The sequence below is a fragment of the Acinonyx jubatus genome, chromosome E1 (assembly GCF_027475565.1).
Source record: "Acinonyx jubatus isolate Ajub_Pintada_27869175 chromosome E1, VMU_Ajub_asm_v1.0, whole genome shotgun sequence".
NCBI lineage: Eukaryota > Metazoa > Chordata > Mammalia > Carnivora > Felidae > Acinonyx > Acinonyx jubatus.
In genome coordinates this window covers 15,039,357-15,058,211 of record NC_069397.1, presented here as the reverse complement: position 1 = coordinate 15,058,211, position 18,855 = coordinate 15,039,357, and the positions used below count along the sequence as shown (strand labels likewise).

The 18,855-nt window shown below is 55.5% G+C and overlaps 1 protein-coding gene across 2 annotated transcripts in view; it reads left to right on the top strand.

Annotated features, from left to right (window-relative positions):
• Positions 1–409: 409 nt before the first annotated feature.
• Positions 410–18,855, top strand: part of DOC2B (double C2 domain beta) — a 43,507-nt gene continuing 25,061 nt past the window's right edge. Inside the window, exons 1-4 of one of the 2 annotated variants that reach the window (XM_053212337.1) lie at positions 410–1,011; positions 7,219–7,319; positions 9,283–9,366; positions 10,105–12,339. In XM_053212337.1, coding sequence (XP_053068312.1) covers positions 11,967–12,339 — 373 coding nt within the window. In that variant the 5' untranslated portion in view covers positions 410–1,011; positions 7,219–7,319; positions 9,283–9,366; positions 10,105–11,966. Of the gene's footprint in view, positions 1,012–6,559; positions 7,320–9,282; positions 9,367–10,104; positions 12,340–18,855 lie in introns of those variants that run through there. The other variant, XM_053212338.1, reaches the window with a different exon arrangement.

Genomic DNA, 18,855 nt, shown 5'->3' with positions numbered 1-18,855 from the left:
TTATCTTATTTTGGAGAGAGAGAGCAGGCTGGGGAGAAGGGCAGAGGGAGAGAGAGAGAGAGAGAGAGTGAGAGAGAGAGAGAGAGAGGGAGTGAGTCTCAAGCTGACTGCCTGCTCAGTGCGGAACCGGACTGGGGGCTCCATCCCGCAACCCTGGGATCATGACCTGAGCTGAAACCAAGTGTCAACACTTTAACGGACTGAGCCACCCAGGTGGCCCTTATAGTTCACTTTAAGTTAAAAACCCTCTCAAAAAAAAAAAAAAAAAAAAAAAAGATGAAATGTTCATTTTGTTGAGGATGGTTTTGGGGTTTGTTGTGTTAATCTCTACACTCTTATGTATTGAAATTCTAAATACTGAGGGTTGTATAAGTAATTAGGCTCCTGGGGAGGGGGGGTCAACACACTGAAGCATGCAGGAGGGGGACAGGGCATGGAGCATCCCTTGGTCCTCTCTCCTCAACCAGGGAGGTCCTCTGGTTGCCTTGGCTGTCCTCAGTCCCCATGGGGGCAGCTGGGCCGAAGGGTCCCCTCAGCCTGTCCCCCAGGCTCCCAGACGCCCTGGGTGCTGGCAGACAGTTGGCAAAAGGGCCTCAGACAGCCTCCCTGATTTACCAGGCTCTCCACGTCTCCCTGCTGATGGATGACCTGTGCTTTTCCTCTCTCCTCTCTCTAAATGCTGCTGTCTCCAAGGCCGCCCGCCCAGAGTGGGAGGGCACGCAGGCAGGGAGGAGCTGGGCCGGCTGGCTGGCGGGGCCTCTGCTGGTCTTCCTGCCTCCTTCCGCTCAGCTGCCCTGCCTGGAACCCCAAGGTGTCGCCCACAGGCGAGGCCAGGGCCACCTATGTGCTCAGACCCCTCCCTTCAGCCACTGTGAACTCCACCAGCCAGGGGCCAGGCACAGTGCTAGGTGCCTGCCTACAAGGAGCTCCCTGACAATAAACAACAGGACCGGACCACAGAGGCTTTGGTAGAGGCTCTCTAGGAGACCGTCTTGAGCCAAGATCTAAAAGGTGAGAATGAGCCCCCCATGAAGTGATTTGGTGCAAGGATATTTTGGAAGAGGAACTGGCTAGTGCAAATGCCCTGAGGCAAACCCACCTCAATGTCTTCGGGCCTGTTCAGCAGAGGGTAGGATGAAGGAAACTAAATGGATTTTTCCTCAAGACTAAGTGCCCTCTGCCAAGGCCCTGTGGGAGGGGGTCAAGGTATAGTCACCATCAGGGCCACCAGAACCCAGGCAGGGCCAAGGGAAGAGCCTCAGGAAAACTCCACTGGCTTAATGGGTGGGCTTCGAGCCCTGAGCCCGAGGCTGGGCCTAAAGGGACCCCAGGTAGGGGTGCTTGGGTGGCTCAGTCGGTTAGGCATCCGCCTTTTGATTTCAGCTCAGGTCATGACCTCACACTTCATGGGATCGAGCCCTGTGTCAGGCTCAGCACTGAGCGCATAGAGCCTGCTTGGGATTCTCAGTCTCTTTCTCCTTCTCTCTCTCTCTCTCTCTAAATAAATAAATAAATAAACTTAAGGAGAAGAGAAAAAAGCAAAGTAATATGAATGAATGAATGACCCAGATGGCAGGAGAGGGGAGACCCATGCTCCCAGCCCCTCAGGCAAGGGGAAGTGCAGAGCCTCAAGCCCTGTCCCTGACTCAAAGTTACTGTATGACCTTGGACAGGTCAGGTTAACCTCTCAGGCCCTCAGGTTCCCTGTTAGTAAAGACGTGCCATGCTTGTGGAAGTCCTACCTGCCCCCCCGCTTCAGGACCCTGGGAACATGATTGATTCCCAGGCCCCACTCTGGGCCTGCAGCCTGGGCTCCCTAAGGGTGGGTCCTGAGACTCTCCCAGAGGGTTCCAAGTCCCATCAATCAACACCCCACACCTCGAGGACCACAAAGATGGAGCCGTCCCCTCCAGCTCTTCAAGAAATTCGACACCGTTGGGGAGACCGACTCTTAAACCCAAATCACGCGGTGTGTGATAAGCCCGGTAACATGTCACAGGCACGGCCACAAGGGGGTATCGTGGAAAGAACACCTGCGTCGGCTTCAGGGATAAACAACACCTGAGCAGGGCATTGAAGGCAGCATAGGAGCGTGCCGAGTGATCGGGGAGGGGTGAGGGCAGCGGGCAGAGGCACGGCAGCCCCGCCGATGGGTATGTTTGGGCCCCAGACCGTGCAGCGGGAGAGGCGCTGGGCGAGCCGGAAGAAGCACTTCATGGTCCCAGACTCTGGCTCTACATACATGTGCCGCAAAGTGCTCCCCACCCTTGCCCAGAAGCAGGCAGAACTGGCGGGTCAGCAGCATCCAGGGGCAGTGTGACAGCAGGGCATCAGGCCTCTACCCTCCACCCCTGTAGGGCCCCCCTGCACACCCCAAGCTCCAGCCGACTCAACCACAAACAGTTGTGCAAACAGCCACACTCTCCCACAGCGACGACGTTAGTGCAGACCGGGCCTCCTGCGAAGACAAACTTCTGCTTCCTTCACCCCCTTTGCTGAACTCTTTCTCAGCCTTGGGTTTCAGGGACCCAGCAGGTGGGGGCCGGGGAGGCGGGGCGGCCGCTGCCGACCCCACTCCCCCACTCAGACCCTGGGCTCTCTGGGTGAGCCCTAAGGCCTGCCCTACAGTAGTGCGGGCCCCAGGGCAATTGTCCCACGAAAGGGGAGGATGGACCCAGAGCTGGGTAGATCCCATATGGAGGATGTGAAACAAACCTCATTCTGACTCGACACCCGCCTAACACGTGCAAAGAGCTGGGTTATCGTCAGCTTAAATATGTGTGGCAAATTTGGCCTGTCGATGGGTGTTGGGGAACAGCAACTGTCCCAGCCCGGGGTGACAGGGCTGAACACATAGGGGCTGGTGATGGTCAAGGGCATGGATTCTGGAGCCAAACCAGCCTGGGCTCGACTGTTGGTCCTGCCTCTTTTTAGCTGTGAGACCTTGGGCAGTTGACTTAACCTCATATGCTTAATGAGAAGTATTTTATTGTAGTAATTATATGTTTATTTCGATGTGCAGTAGAGAAATGTAACCAGCACACTAATTTCCGTCACAGACACTGTTGTGAGGACAAAGCACGGCTGAATATTTAAAGCACTTTTTAAGCAAATTGATTTTTTTAATGTTTATTTATTTATTTTGAGAGAGAGATCGTGTTCACAAGTATGGGAGGGGCAGAGAGAGAGGGTGGGGGGAGAGAGAGAATCCCAAGCAGGCTCCACGCTGTCATCCTAGAGCCTGACTCAGGGCTCAGTCCCACAACCTGTGAGATCAGGACCTCAGCTGAAACCAAGAGTCGGACTCTTAACTGACTGAGCCACCCAGGTGCCCCGAAGCAAGTTGGTGTTTAAAGAAAAATGTAAACAACCCAGGCCCCAGCTGAGAAGCTGCCTCACAGGTGACAGAGCTTAGGGAACGCCACTTTAGGGGACCGCTTGGCTCTGCGTGGGACTCCCACAGGGCGCCAAGGGTTTTCAAACTGTTCTTCAGACCCAGAGACCCCAGAAGGCTGGGACAGGTGGAGACGCATGGCCTGTCAGGTGACAGAGTAGTCAGGAGCAGCAGGGGAGCGTGGAGGATGCTACTGTGTCCTGTGAGGACAGGACCAGCGCCCCCGCCTCTGGTGTCTGATCCCTGGGCTGCACGTGTGATTTAGGAACTGACGTGGCCACAGGGCATGGCAGGGCCCAGGGTGTGGCCATGGGGGAGTGTGGCCGAAATGAAGCCACCGGGAAGGTGGTTGGCTGTCGAGGAGTCCAGGACTGGGTCCATTGTGTTGCCGGGCAAGGGCATCGGGAGCCATCAGAATGACGAGGGAGGGCAGTGTGTGTATCAGTGGAGGCTGGGATGCAGCCTGTTGGCAGGAGCCTCAGAAGGATTTGGGGGACTCCACTGCCAAGGGATGGAAGAGGGCGGTGAAATGGTTGGGGAGGCCCGGTCATCCGAAGTCTTGTTTACAGAAAAGCAAGAATCTTTGAGACACAGGGACAGGGCTGAGAGGGAAGCCAGCAGTGGGAGGGAGCCTGGGGCTAGGGAAGCTCAGAGATGCTTGAGCACCCAGGCCCCAGGCCGATGGGGACAGTCCCGCTGGGGAGTTAGGCGGTACTCAGCCAAGGCCTCAGGAGCCGCGGCCTCTGCCCAGAAGAGCCCCTTCCCCCCCTTCCCCCCACCCCCTGCCCCGGAAGTCACAGTGCCCTCCTGTGGAAAGTCTTGCCTCGGTTGGTCCTGGTGCCAGCTCCAGGCTCCCACCGTCCGGCCATGGAGCCAGGATCAGGATTTGTCTCAGGGGATGGAGACACAGGCAGTGATGTTTTCAATAATTATAATTGGTTTATTGAGGTGTAATTGACATATATTCACGTAGGGGTACAATGTCATGATTTGCTATTTGTATATATTGTGAGATGATCACCACAGGAAATCTAGTTAACATATAGTTAGAATTTTTTTTCAAAAAGAAAAAGGATTTTTTTTCTTGTGATGAGAACTTTTAAGATCTACTCTCTTAGCATCATTATTTTTTAATGGTGCCATTAAAAAAAAGCTTACATTGTGGGCTTTTTTCCTACCTTTTTTATTGTGGTAAAATATACATAACATAAAGCCTACCATTTTCACCATTGTTAAGTGTATGATCAGTGGGTTAAGTATATGTTCACAATATTGTAACTATTTCTAGAACTGTTTCGTCTTCCCAAAGAGAAGCTCCATACTCATTAAATAATAACCCCCGAGCCTCTGGTAACTTCTATCTACTTTCTGTCTCTCTCAATTCACCTATTTCAGGCTGATTTTTTTTTTTGGGGGGGGGGGCAGGATTAGTAATGCATGTAGGTAGCAAAAATGCACCGAGCAGAAAAGTTTCCCTGCCCCCCAGTTCCCTTCCCAGATGAACTATTTTATCAATTTCTTTGCTCTTTCGGGGGTATCTTAGGCATATATGAAAATAAACATGTGTTATATATCCTTTTATTTACATGCTGTTTATGCCTCTTTTTATTTAACCATACTTCTGAGATGTAAAGTTTTCTAGCACATCAGAATATCAATATAGCTCCCATATCAGTGTGCACACAGCTGCCCTGTCCTTCTTGATGGCTGTACATTATCCCACCATATGGGGGACTCATTCTGCATTCAACCTACCCTGCTATTGATGGAAACTGTTCAATTCTGGGGACACCTGCGTGGTTCAGTCAGTTAAGCATCTCTCTTTTTTTTAATTTTTAATATTTATTTAGTTTGAAGGAGAGAGAGACAGAGCATGAGCAGGTAGAGGGGCAGAGAGGGAGGGAGACACAGAATCGGAAGCAGGCTCCAGGCTCTGAGCTGTCAGCACAGAGCCCGACGCGGGGCTGGAACTCAAGAGCCACGAGAACGGGACCTGAGCCGGACGGAGTCGGAGGCTTAACGGACGGAGCCACCAAGGCACCCCAAGCATCTGACTCTTGATCTCAGCTCAGGTCACCATCTCACAGTTCGAGCCCCATGTCAGGCTCTGCACAGACAGTGCTGAGCCTGCTTGGAGTCTCTCTCCCTCTCTGCCCTCCCCCCCTCGTCCCACTCATTCTCTCTCTCTCTCTCAAAATGCGTAAACTTTTTAAACGTTAAAGAAAAAACTCTTCAATTTTCAATTTGCTCCATTTGTCTGTTGACAACACCCACCCACCCTTCATAGCAAAGGTTCGACAGTAAAAGCCAGAAGAACAAATTAAATACAATGAGATGCCCTCTCTCACCAATCAGACCAACAAAAACTCGAGTCTGGCAACACCGAGTGTTGATGCGGATGCGGGGGAAGCAGAACTCTCACACACAGCGGGTGGAAACGGAGATGGCCACTTTGCACTCCTTGGTCAAGCCAGGGATACGTATGTGCTTCTGCCCAGCAATTCCCTCTCCAGGAAATGGTAATGACACTGTCACAGGTGGGCCAGGAGACAAGAATAGCCACCATAACAGGTGTAGAGTGATAGCAAAGCATGGGATTCCACCTAAATGTCCAGCGATAGGAAAACAGAGAAACAAGTTGTGGTGTGTTCACAGAGTGGAATATTGCACTGTGATGAAAATTAAGTATAGGCAGCCACATGCATCGGCAGGACTAAATCTCACAAACAATGGCACGTGATAAAATCAGTTGAATGAGGATACATACCATATGATACATTTATATGAAGTTTTTAAAAATTTTTTAATGTTTATTTTTGAGAGAGAGCGAGCGAGCGGGGGAGGGGCAGAGAGCGAGGTAACACAGAATCCGAAGCAGGCTCCGGGCTCTGAGCTGTCAGCACAGAGCCCGATGCGGGACTCGAACTCACAGACCGTGAGATCACCACCTGAGCTGAAGTCAGACGCTTAACCGACTGAGCCACCCAGGCGCCCCTGAAGTTTTAAAACATGTAAAACAATACCACGTATTGTTTATGGATGCATATGTCTTTAGTAAAGGTAAAAATGCGTTCATGGGGCGATGATTATCAAATTCCAGATAGTGACTGCCTCTGGAGAGAGCAGCAGGATCAAGGAGGACTATCGGGGCATTTCAAATGCATCTGTAATTTTTTTTTAATGTTCATTTATTTTCGAGGGAGAGAGAGAGACAGAGTGAGGACAAGCAAGGGAAGGGCAGAGAGAGAGGGAGACACAGAATCCGAAGCAGCCTCCAGGCTCCGAGCTGTCAGCACAGAGCCCCACCCGGGGCTCGAACTCACAGACCTTGAGATCATGACCTGAGCCGAAGTCTGACGCTTAACCAACTGAGCCATCCGGGTGCCCCTATAATTTTTGTTTTGATTGTGCTAATTCTATTTTAGCTTCTTTGAGGAGCCTGTAATGTTTCGCTTGTAAGCTGGCTGGTAGTTCGGGCAGTCTTCACATTATCCTCCAGGCCTTTTTTGTACAACTGAAATATTTCATACATTTTAAAAGTAGAATGAGTTAAAATTGGAAGCCACCATTTGCACTGTTAATACCTTTTGGATTGCATCATTAATATAAAGCTGTTTGAGGGAACATTTGTGGCTGTTGACCTGGGTTTCAAAATTGCCAGTTAGGGCTCCTGCCCATCCTAACCCACTGTAATGCTGAGATAGCCACCCCCGTCCTAAAGACATTCAGACAAGACCCAGGGCTCCAACGACCCCCAGGCCTCTGGGGGCAGGGTGGTGAGGGCACCGCCTTGTCTTCAGGCTATACCCCTTTTCCTCCCGCAGGTCATTTCCGGAGCAACCCCTGAGGATTCAGCGTTATGCTTTGCTGGCATCTGATCTCCTCCCACAGGCAGCATGATCCCAGGCTAAGTCCCTCCTGGCAGGTGAGCTCTCACTAGGTCTCGTTGCCATCTGTCCCGTCCCCGGCAGCACAGGCCACACCCTGCAGGGAGGGAACGTGTGAGTGCGAGTCCTGGCCCGGCCCCTTGTGACCTTGGACCAGGCCCTCCATTTCCACCAGCCTGTTTGCTCACATGGGACGCGAAGTGGGCGAGGGAGGGGCTCACAGATCTGTGGTCTGCACACCACTGCACAGGTGTCCCAGAAGGGGAAGACGATGACCGTCTCTGAGCCACTTAGCCCATCACGACAGCTCCAGGAGCGTTTGACGTCCACAAAACAACGTCACCAGGTGTCAGCTTTTCCTCACGGTAGACCTAGTGCTAGTAAATGTACTGTGACCAGTGTCATGTGTTTATGAGAATGGGCATAATAAATTATCACGTCAAGTTCGCCCCTCGGCAGCCACAGGCTACAACCGCTAACACTTCTGGTGACTCGTTTCCTCGGACTTCTACCAGGCTTCCTGTGCCGAGTGGGGCAAGGAGGAGGCAGCGATGGGCCGGAGTGGATGGCTCCCACGTCCCTTCCTGATCTGCCCTCTATCCCTGGAATCTAAAGCAAAGGGGGGCTTCATTCATCACCAGGCACCCTGCAGAACGTAGCACGGGGCCTGTCACAGAGTGGGTGCTCAATAGATACTTGGTAAACAGTGGATTCTCAGGAGCCCCTGGAAGGCCTCTCCAACAACCAGCCACTGTGCTTAGAAGTCCTCCATCAGCCCCTCCTCTGGGTAAAAAATTCCTATGACTACAGAGAAGGTTCTTTTAGCCCAACCTTCTCCTCCTCCAGTAATCAGAGGAGAGTGGAAATTGGGGGTACACGTTAGGCCAGGCCAGGGAGGGCCCTTCCTTCCAGGGCACGTGGATACCAGCCAGAGATGCCAACCAAGGACATGTGGCCGAGTGCCGAGTCATTTCCTCTAAAATGCCCATCGCCTGCTGGAAGGAAAGGCTTTAACTGGTCATTCTCAGCCAGGAAAGAAGCCCCAATGCCCAAAGTGGTGTGTGTGGGACTTTGCCAAAGCACTCTAGAAATTCCAACACCCACCCCCGCCTGGGTGTTGCACAGTGAACAGTGTGGAGGTAGCAAACCAGGTTGAGAATCACTGTATTAAACCTTAGCACCTTCTCACCCAGCGATTCCCACAAAAATAACTGTGAATAAAAATAATCCGGGGCGCTGGTTAAGATGCATCCTGAGTCTTCACGTACATGCGTATCTGAGTCAGGGGGTGTGAGATAGGGGCCTGGAATCTGCGTTATTAAGATGCATCCTGCCGGTACAGATGGCTGGGCCATCCTTCGAGGAACCCGCTTCTACTTCATCGCACAGGGGCCTTGGTGGGGGGAGGGGGTGCTCAGGAGCCTGTTGGGAGAAGCAGGTGGAGAGGAAGCGTGGGCCCAGGATTCCCGAGAGCTGTGACCAAGGGCAGACGGTCCCACTTAACTTTGCTAAGGGCCGGTCCAGCTGCCAGCATGGAAGGCAACATGATTGATGGGGCCTGGACATGTCCAGCCGCCTCAAGATCCCCATTCATGCCAGCCAGCAAGTACATTCACCTCCGCCTGCACTTCCCCCCATAGCCTTACCTGGTCCTGCAGCAGACAGGAAGAGGGCGGCCAACTGCGCTTCACTGGTAGAGAAACTGAGGCAGGCACAGGGCATATGCAGATGGTTTGCACCAGGAAGGCAGGGGCAAAAGGATTACGACGGACTGAGTGCCTGTTGCGTGCCATCCATCCCCATCAGCATTTCTCACACGCTTGTTCGTGGCCTCCCCCACTCCACCACTGAGGGGCCTAAGTTAAGCAACTTGACCAAAGTCAGACACAGTTAGGGGCCAGGAGACACTGGCTTTTGAGTCCAAATTTGCCTGACTCCCCAGCCCATACTCTTTGTAGAAAAATGGTCACCTGCCCGATAACACCAATTCTGTCCCTCCAGGGGGACCCTGCCCCTTCTCGGTGGGGCTCATAGCTGGATGAACTCAGACCGTGGAGTGGCTCTCCACTCTGCCACCTGCCAGGGGTTGGTCCCACACACTCCTCCCCTTTCTCCAGTGGGCATCCCGGGGTTCCCCAACTCAGTGCTTTGGAGGCTGGGCCTTCCACCCCACTTCTTCCAGACCCTCCAAGAGCCAGCACCTGCAGGGCCAAAAGCTGTGAGCTGCTCCTCCAAAAAGCCAGACCCACAGAAGGTCAAGAGGCCAGAGGGAGAGGTCAGCCCCCTTCTGTCCCCACTCCCAGTGAACACAGGGGTATACCTTTGATGTCAAAAGGGCACAGGGTCAGGGGTCAGGATATCCACTCTCATTCCCAGACCCTTGACTTCCTGAAGCCTCAGTTTCCCCAGATGTAAACAGATGACAATACTCTCTTGCTCCTCAAGTGAAGGACTTATGAAATGATGGCTCAGTGTCTGTACTTTAATACCCGTATCATTACATAATCACTTTGTGATGCAGCTACCTCTGGCATAGAAGTCACTCTGTGCCTATTTAAGAACTAATCCCCTTAAGCATTCCCAGAAATGAGAAACCCACTGTGTTAGGCTTCCAGGCTTTCCTGGCCTTCCCTTGGCCTCTGATTCTTGGAAGGTTGATTTTTTTCTCCTACCGGGTTCCCAGATCGTCCTTAGGGAGCCCCCAGGCTGGTTCATTCCTATTGTAACCACTGAGGCTTGGCCGCCTCTCCCCGCCCCCCCCCGCCCCCGCCCCCGCCCCCGCCCCCCTAACTCTGGGAAACGAGGTTTTACCTGTGTTTCCAGCTCTGCTCGGACCCTTCAAGCTTCACAGGGGTGGAGAGGAAGAGGCAGAGGAGGGGGTGCGTGGAAGCTTCAAAAAAGTCAGAACACCTGGGTTCTACTCCCAGCTCTGCTACAAGCCCAGCAGTCACTGTGGGTAAGTCATCGTGCCTGAGCTTTAATCTCCTCGCCTGAACATGGTAACAGTATGCCCTGTCTACACCATGGGGTAATGTAAGGGATCAAAGCGATGGCAGCTGGAAACGGTCTTGATATAGTCATGCCGACTATCACCACCCAGTGCAGAACTTACAAAACAGCGTATGGTTCTCCATCATTTCTCACCAGTGAGTCTTGTCTCTCAAGGGAAGGGAGAAGAGAAAGCCAACCCTGTCGAGCACCTCTGATCTGTCATGTTCTATGCTGGAAGGGGCCTCCCCATAATGCTGTGAGGTTGGAATTAGCCCCATTTCCCAGATGAGGAAACTGAGGTTCAAAAAGATCAGATGATCCGTCAGGATGTAGCAGCTGGATGTGATGAGAAAGAGCCTCCTCTCTCTTCTCTCTGTTCCCCCCACCTCTTTCAGTGGGTTATGGTGGAGGGAGGGACACAGGCTTGGGGCTGTCCTCATTCAGACTCATGGAGGGGACCCAGCCAAGAAGATAAGCATTTCTGATATGTCAGAAGCCAGGCAGTAAACAGGATTCTGTCCAGGCCCAGGGCTCTCTGGAGACACACCTGTATAAGCAGCAGCCATTCCCAACAGAGCTCTGTTCCCGGAAAGCTCTGGGCTGGGCTGCCGAGATTTGTTTAGTTATCTGACCATGTGGGAGGCTTGAGCAGGTGGGCAGACCACGCCCTGCCTCCCCACTTCTGCCTCATCCATCATCACGGGGCAGGTGTCTTCTGCCCAGGCCATGTCTGCCCTCCCCCCTCGGGACCAGTCTGTGGCCAAGGTTCTCACCCATCCTATCCCCATGGGGAGAGCGGGCGAGTTCCTCAAACTGCTCACTAACCAAGTGAGGGACTGACTCCGGGTTACGAAGAGTGTGTGCTTGTATGTGACCCGAGAGGAATTGTGAACAGCAATGACCTTGGGCCACTGAGGATGTACATGCCCTACCAGCGTGTGAGCAACACACGTTGCTCACGCACATTCCTAGGAGCGTGGCTGTGTGTCCTGCTAGATGGGGGTGGAGGGGGATGCCCCGAGTCCCCTGATCACTTCTATGGGTGTGTCTGTGTGTGTCCTGTTAGGCAGATGTGTATCGGGGGTGAACGGCACCCGCAACCAACTCTGTATGGGTACATAACGTTTGCGGATGTGTCCTGCAGGTGTGAGCCAGCGGACGCTTCTGCCAAGCGTCTGCACACGCTTCTGTGTGCTTAGAGTGACTTGGCACCCCCGCGTGTGTCCTGTGGGAGGGAACGGAACCCCACAAGGGCTGGGACAAGCGGGAACGTGCGAGTGTGCGTCCTGCGGCTCCCTGCTCAGCCTCCCGGCGGTCCTGCCCGTGTGCGCGAGTGGAAGGCGCCCGGGGCCCGCGGGTGTGCGCGCGCCGGTGCCAGTGCGAGTGAGTGCGGCGCCGTTCGCTCGCTCCGCTCCGCGCCCGCCCGCGCAGCCCGCACACTCACACTGCTTGGTTGCTGCCGGGTGACGCGGGCTGGGCCCGCCCCCCGCCTGCCGGCCCCTGGCACTCACTCGCCGGCCGCCGCCGAGCAGGCAGCAGCCGCGTCAGGGCCGTCCGGGGGGCGCCGCCGGCGATGCCCGCAGCCCTCGCCGCGCCCCGCTGGGCCAGCTGAGCCGCCCCCCCCCCCCCCCCCCGCGGTCCGGGGCCGCGCCGGGCCGGGCCGGGCCGCGCCCGGGCGGGGCCGCGCTGCCTGCATGACCCTCCGGCGGCGCGGGGAGAAGGCGACCATCAGCATCCAGGAGCATATGGCCATCGACGTGTGCCCCGGCCCCATCCGGCCCATCAAGCAGATCTCCGACTATTTCCCCCGCTTCCCGCGGGGCCTGCCCCCGGACGCCGGGCCCCGCGCCGCTGCGCCCCCGGACGCCCCCGCGCGCCCCGCCGCGGCCAGCGCGGGCCGCCGCAGCCCCTCCGACGGCGCCCGCGACGACGACGAGGATGTCGACCAGCTCTTCGGAGCCTACGGCGCCAGCCCGGGCCCTAGCCTCGGCCCCAGCCCGGCTCGGCCGCCCGCCAAGCCGCCCGAGGACGAGCCGGACGCCGACGGCTACGAATCCGACGACTGCAGTAAGTTTCCAACTCGCCGACTTCCCGCCCCCTCCCCCGGCCCGGCCTCTCGCTCCCTCCCCGACCTCGCGGGTGCCCCGGCCCCCTGCGGTCTCCCCTTTCGCCGGCATCCACCCCCGCCGGTAGCGGCCCCTCGCCCTCTCCGTGCGCTCTCCGCGCGCCCTACAGAGGCAGTCCCGAACCCCTCCCTGACCCGCACTGGAGAGGTGGGAAGTTTGGGGGCGCCCCCTGGGGGTGTCCCATTTCCGGGGCCCGGTTCTCGGAGCCCGCGCCGCGCCCCCTCTCGGCCCGCTGGCGGGGAGCTCCGGCGCGGGCGGCGGCTTTTGTTCCGGGGAAGGGCGGAGCTGCGCCCCGGGGAGACACCAGTTGCTGCCTGCCGCGCGGTCCTCCCCGCTTGGGAACCCGTTGCGGGGCCGGCCCCGCAGCCGAGGGGCCGGGCTGGGGCGGGAGGTGGAGGGGCCCGGGGCCGGGCCGGCCTCCCGAGTGGGCCCGGCGGCCCGCAGAGCGCGGCGGCTTCGCTGGCGCCCGGGCCGAGCACCAAAGGACCGCGGGGCCGCTTGTCCTTTGGAAAAACCTTGGCGGTTCTTCCTCCTGTGTCCGTGGACCCCGCCGCGGAGCTCTCCCGGGCCGCCGACCTTCGCCCACCTGTTACGCCCGCTTTCCACCGCCAGGAAGGGTCACCCAGCACGCGCCTCCTCCTCCCAGGGCTGAGCCTCGAGCCCCAGGGAGTGGGCAAGCGCGGGGGTCCCCGGGCCGAGGCCCGGCCGGCGGGAGCTCCTCGCCTTTCCCGTCTCTGAGGGTGCCTGCCGCGCCCGACCCGGGACCTTAGGGGAAACCGAGGTGGAAGAGGTCGCTGCCTGGTTCGGAAGGGGTTGGCACGAGACCGGGGTGGGGCTGGGGGGCAGCGCTGCTCGCTAGGGTCCCCAGCCGAGCTGTAGCCCCAGTCGCGTCACTGTGAGACCTGCCAGGGATGTGAACCTTTCCACGCAGGGGTCGCTCGCAGGCTTCGCCAAGGCCCGCTCAGCTGAGTCCCCCCACAACCACGTGCTGCGCCCACGAAGGTGGCTGCGCCTGGTTTGGGTGCTCACAAGGGCCTAGGGCCGGCGGCCTGGAGTTTCCACAAGCATAAAATGTGCCTCTGGAAGCTGAATGTGGAGGTCATCAGCACCACTGGGGGAGGTGGCCCACCGCTCATTGTCCTACCTAGGGAGGCCCTGGAGGAGAGAGCTGGAGGAGGCCCCACCTCCATCCTCCAAGGGGAGGAAAGTGCTAGGTACTTTCAGTGGGCCTGGACCTCAGCACTCTGGTCGGAACCTGGTGTATTGAGGCCTTGCTGTGGGGCATGGACGTGGGAAGCAGTCCTCCCCCCCACCCCCTTCCCTGACAGCTTGGGGAAATTGGGTCGTGGGAGTTGATTGTCCTCAGGGCTGTGCCCTGGATCTTCCCCACCCTCAGCTCCTGGCACCCTGGGCAAATCGCAACCCCTTACTTGCCATGCATCTGGGAAGGACCTAACTGGGACCCAAGTCACCCCTTTGGATGCGATGAATCCAAAGCCACCTCCAGAAGAAGGGTTAGGGAACCTGTTGCCCTTCCAACATCTTTCCTGCTGTGCCAAGGGAGTGAGCTGGCAGGGCAGGGCTTCCCCGTGAACTTCAGGGAACCCTCCTGGCGCCACCAAGGGCCCTCTGGATGACACACTGTTGTGAGGTGAGAAATCTTGTCATTTCTTTGGGCTCTCCCTAAGCCCCCAGGCAAGGTGGCCCAAAAGTCCCAAACTCAGGCCAGCTGCCTCATCTCCAGTCCATCAACTCAGCAGCCTGTCACTGAGCACTGTCCCAGCAGCAGAGAGTGGGGCAAAGGGAAACAGGACGGGGTCGTGGGGCCCAGGGAGCTCACGTGTCCCAGCAGGGGACAGACTCAGTTGAGGTGGGCAATGCGAGGCCATCCTGGACACAGCCTTGCCAGCCTGAACTGTGGGCTGGCCACACCCATGACACCAGGCAGTCTGTTGAAAAGAGCTAAGGAGGAGGGCCTATGGCTGAGCCACGGCCAGCTTGGGCCCCCTTGTCCCCTTCCAGGAGCAGCCCACCCCAGACTTGGATCCCATCAGTGACCGAGCAAACATCCTAGGCATGGGAACACAGAAAACTCGGCTCCTTCCTGTGGTGGGACCAGGCTGGGGGTGGAATCACTCTTCAGCAGATACCCCAGGCCGAGGCCCCCTCTCAGCCCTACCAGCCAGATCCCTAGAATAAGCCTAAGTGATTCAAGCCAGATGGTTCATTAGGGCTTTAGCCAGGGTTATGCTATTTGCTGCCCTAATTATTGGATTATCTCTGTTCTAACAAAAAGAAATTAGGGCGGTTGCTCTGTTGTCCAAGGCTGAGAATGAAGTGCTGTGTATTTATTCAGCCTTTCCCCCTCTTCTCTTTAAAGCCCATCCTTTATTAAGGCACCTCCAGGCACAAGCACAAAATTCGCATGTTCCAAACTGATCTAATAGGGGGCGATGGTGGGGAGAAAACGCAGTGAACGTTGGAGTTGGAAGCGCCCTTCCTCCCACGGGTCCACGGTGTGGCCTGGCCAAGCTGGGCTGGGCTGCCTGCTGCCCTGGAGAGGGGCCCCGGGCCCCACCCTCTGCATGTGCTTCCCCCCTGCTGATGCCCTCCCACCCACTCTCCACCTGGGAGACCCAGGCCCTTCTTCAAAACTATAAAGACTAGAATATCCAGGTTGTAAGTAACAGCAAACTCAAAGTGCCTTAAACAGTGAGGACAGTTGAGATCGTGGGACCCGCAGGTAGGTTTACGCAGTGTCTCATCAGCAACCTGGGAGGTGATGGTTCTGCCCCCCTTTCCACTCGGCCATGCTCTTCTCTTCGTAGGCTGACCTCCCTCCCGGTGCGCTTCAGGTCCAGGTGTCACAGGTAACAAGAAGATCCTAAATTTGACAAGGGCGAGTTTCCTTGCCCGTATCTCGGTTCGAGGGTGAGGACAGCTCTCTCAGAGTCCCCAGGAGACCTGTCCTTCTGTCTCATTGGCCAGAATTGCATCACATGCCCGTGCTCACACCTGCCCCTGCATGATTCGCCCTGGTCTGGGTCAGGAGCGATGCCCCTGGAGGCCTGGAGTGAGGATGGAGTGAAGGAATCGCTGTCCCGAAGGCCCTCAGTTGGCAGCGTTTCTGGTCCCTGCTGGCTGTGACTCCCCTTCCTTTGAGCCCAGTCATGTCCTGCTCACACCAGATTTCTATGGATTCAATGTTACAAGACCAGCTGTACGGCCGGCACTGTGCTGAGATTCACGAATGCCCGAGACACAATCTCTGACATGAGGGATTTCACGGAAACCGAGATGCACAAGTAGCCCAGCAGTGACAACAGGGAGGCAGGAACCCGAAGGATAAGCGCTAGCATGCACAGAGTTTACCCACAGAGAAGGCTCTGCTCTGAGGCTGGGAGAAGGGAAGAAGCAGGCTGGCACAGTGGAAGGAGAAAAGAGAGGTGCTCCTGGCAGAGGGAGTGCCGTGTGCACAGGTGGAGAGGCGTAGGAAACACAGCCCGGCACAGGTGCCCGTCAAGTGGCTCAGGACAAGGTGGTCATATCACAGAGGGCCTTCAGTGCTACACCAAGGAGGTTAAACTGAGTCCAGGAGGCAGTGGTGAACCTTTGAATAATTTAAAGCAGGAGAATGATTAGACTTACAAAGGTCCTAAAGTTCTAATCCTCTGCCCCAGAGCTGCTGGGAAACAGAGACTATGACTCGTTCTTCTTTGTACCTTCCTGAAGTTCTTGGCTCAGTGCCTCAGTTTTCCCAACTAGGAAATGCTTTCAACTCAGGCTTGACCATTTTTCTGTGGTTCTTGCAATAGTTTTTTTTTTTTTTTTTTTTTTTTTTTTTTTGAGAGACAGAGTGGAAGCAGGGAAGGGGCAGAGAGAGAGAGAGGAGACAGATCCAAAGTAGGCTCCAGGCTCTGAGCTGTCAGCACAGAGTCTGACATGGGGCTCTAACCCACCAACCATGAAATCATGACCTGAACCAAAGTCAGACGCTCAACCGACTGAGCCACCCAGGCGCCCCTTGCCATGGTTTTTTAAAACTATTTGAGAGGCTGACATTTTTCTTCAAAAAGAAAAAAAAAAAAAGAAAAAAGAACAACCAGGGCAGATTTCCTATCCCCAAGAGTGTACGGGTGAGGAAAGTCCAGGTGCAAACCAAGGTCAAAATGATGCTGTCAGTCTCCATCAGTAGAGCAAAGGGATGTTTGGCCTTAGAGGAACTGACAGGGGCTTGAGCCTGATTTTCTCTGAATTAGCCCCATTAAGGCTCTATAATTATCGACAGGCAGGTGACAACTCTCAAGGGCCCATTAGTGACCAACCCTCATTATTTTTCCAAGGATGTAAACTTTAGCCAGGACACGTGATTTGAGTGGGTGGAGGGCAGGACCCAGCGGCTCACACAGACGAGCACCTTCACCTGCCCTTAGGGCCCTCCTCACCTGCACTGTGAGCCGTCTCCGGGACGGCAGCCCAGCCCTCCCTCATCCCCGAGAGCGACTTGGCTTTTCTCTCTCTGTTTCTCTGTTGTGTCCTCCTAAGGTTTCAGCCACGCAAAGTGGCAGACAGAAAAATTGGGGGGAAACCACTAGGCTTTAAATTTTTTTTTTTAACGTTTATTTTATTTTTGAGACAGAGAGAGACAGAGCATGAACGGGGGAGGGTCAGAGAGAGAAGGAGACACAGAATCTGAAACAGGCTCCAGGCTGTCAGCACAGAGCCCGACACGGGGCTCGAACCCACGGACCGCGAGATCATGACCTGAGCCGAGGTCGGACACTTAACCGACTGAGCCACCCAGGCACCCCACCACTAGGCTTTAAGAAAGGAACTATCAGGATGGAAGTGAAGAGGCCTGGATTCTGCTTCCAATTCTGCTGTGCAACCCTGACCAGGTCACCTCCCCTCTCTGAGCCTCATTTCCCTGAATGGGAAATGAAGACTTTGGACGATAAGATCCCTGCCCAAGAGATCTCCACCACCAGCAAGTTTCTACCAATGGTGACCACGCTTCTATTTACAAACTATTCTTTTTTTAAAAAAAAAACATTTATTTATTTATTTATTTATTTATTTATTGTGAGAGAGAGAGACAGAGAAAAAGAGTGCATGTGAGCAGGGGAGCGGCAGAGAGAGAGGGAGAGAGAACCCAATCAGGCTTGACTCGGGGCTCAATCCCGCAAACCCTGAGACCACGACCTGAGCCGAAATCAAGAGTCAGACGTTTAACTGACTGAGCCACCCAGGCGCCCCTAAAAACTATTATTTCTTTCAAAGCTTCCGTTGGAGTTCAAAAAAAGTCATCAATCCTGCAGCCGTGGGGGAGGGGAGACCGCACTGGGTGCGCTGTTCCTTCCTGGGAATTGATAACAGGTGCTGGTTTCCCCGAGCAGCGTCAGCTGTCCCTCAACAGGGATGTGTGGCTGGAGAGCCGGTGAAAGGGGCTCTTCTCTTCTGGACCTAAGTTCCCCAGTGGGGAGCAGGTAGCCCCGCCGTCTGGCTGGCTGTCCTTCTCTGAGAGTGGGCAACGGGCAGAGATCGTGGGGTGTGCATTTTTAACACGTGGGCATCACACCCAATCCCCGCTCCCTTGAACAGCTGGAGAGCTAGTTGGTTGGAACGGACCGGCCATGTGGATTGAACATCTGCTCCCTGCCGGTGTCACTGGCATGGCTGAGGCAATGGTCCCTCCTCTCTGGAAGCTCATGTCTGGCGGGAGACTGGACCTGGGGAGGCCTGAACCGAACAGCAGACTGATTTCCTGTCACGTAGAGCCAACAGCGTTGGAGAATATTCTACAGGCAGGGACCTGGAGAGTCCGGGGCCCGTGGCTCTGTGCGCTGTTACAGGCGTGGTGATACGAACCTCGCTCACAGCACCCCCACCCGCCCAGCTGCACAGATGGGAGCCAGGATCCAGGCCACAGCCAGATACAGATAGCGCTGAAGCACACGGACTCTACTGATGAAAGCGCCTTAGGCGCCACTCGAGCCCTGTTGACTCATAGTTTGGACACAATTCTAGTAAAGATTCTCCCCTGGTTCCGTGGAACAGACAGGGGACTATTGAAAAGGAGGGAGAGCTGTGTGTGCCTACCAGAGGCAAGTATTCTAAGAGGAGTTTCAGGCTGATGGCCAAGGAGGAGGCAGAAAAACGAAGAAAACAGTATCTGTGACCATTTGTATATCCTGTCCACAAAGGCCGGGAGGGGAGTGATCCAGTTTGGAACGAGTTCATTCCAGAAGGCGTCTCGGAGGGGCAAGTACAGTTATCTAGAAAAATCGCCAAAATAGATCTGCTCTTTCTATAATTACATACTGAGCATTTCCGGTCCCCCAGGGGCTGCGTTAAGGCACAAGGCTGTGAGGTGGGCTCTGTGGTGTCTCCATTTTGCACATGAGGAAACTGAGGCACAGAGAGGCAAGAAAAGCTATCTAAAGTCACACCGCAAAGA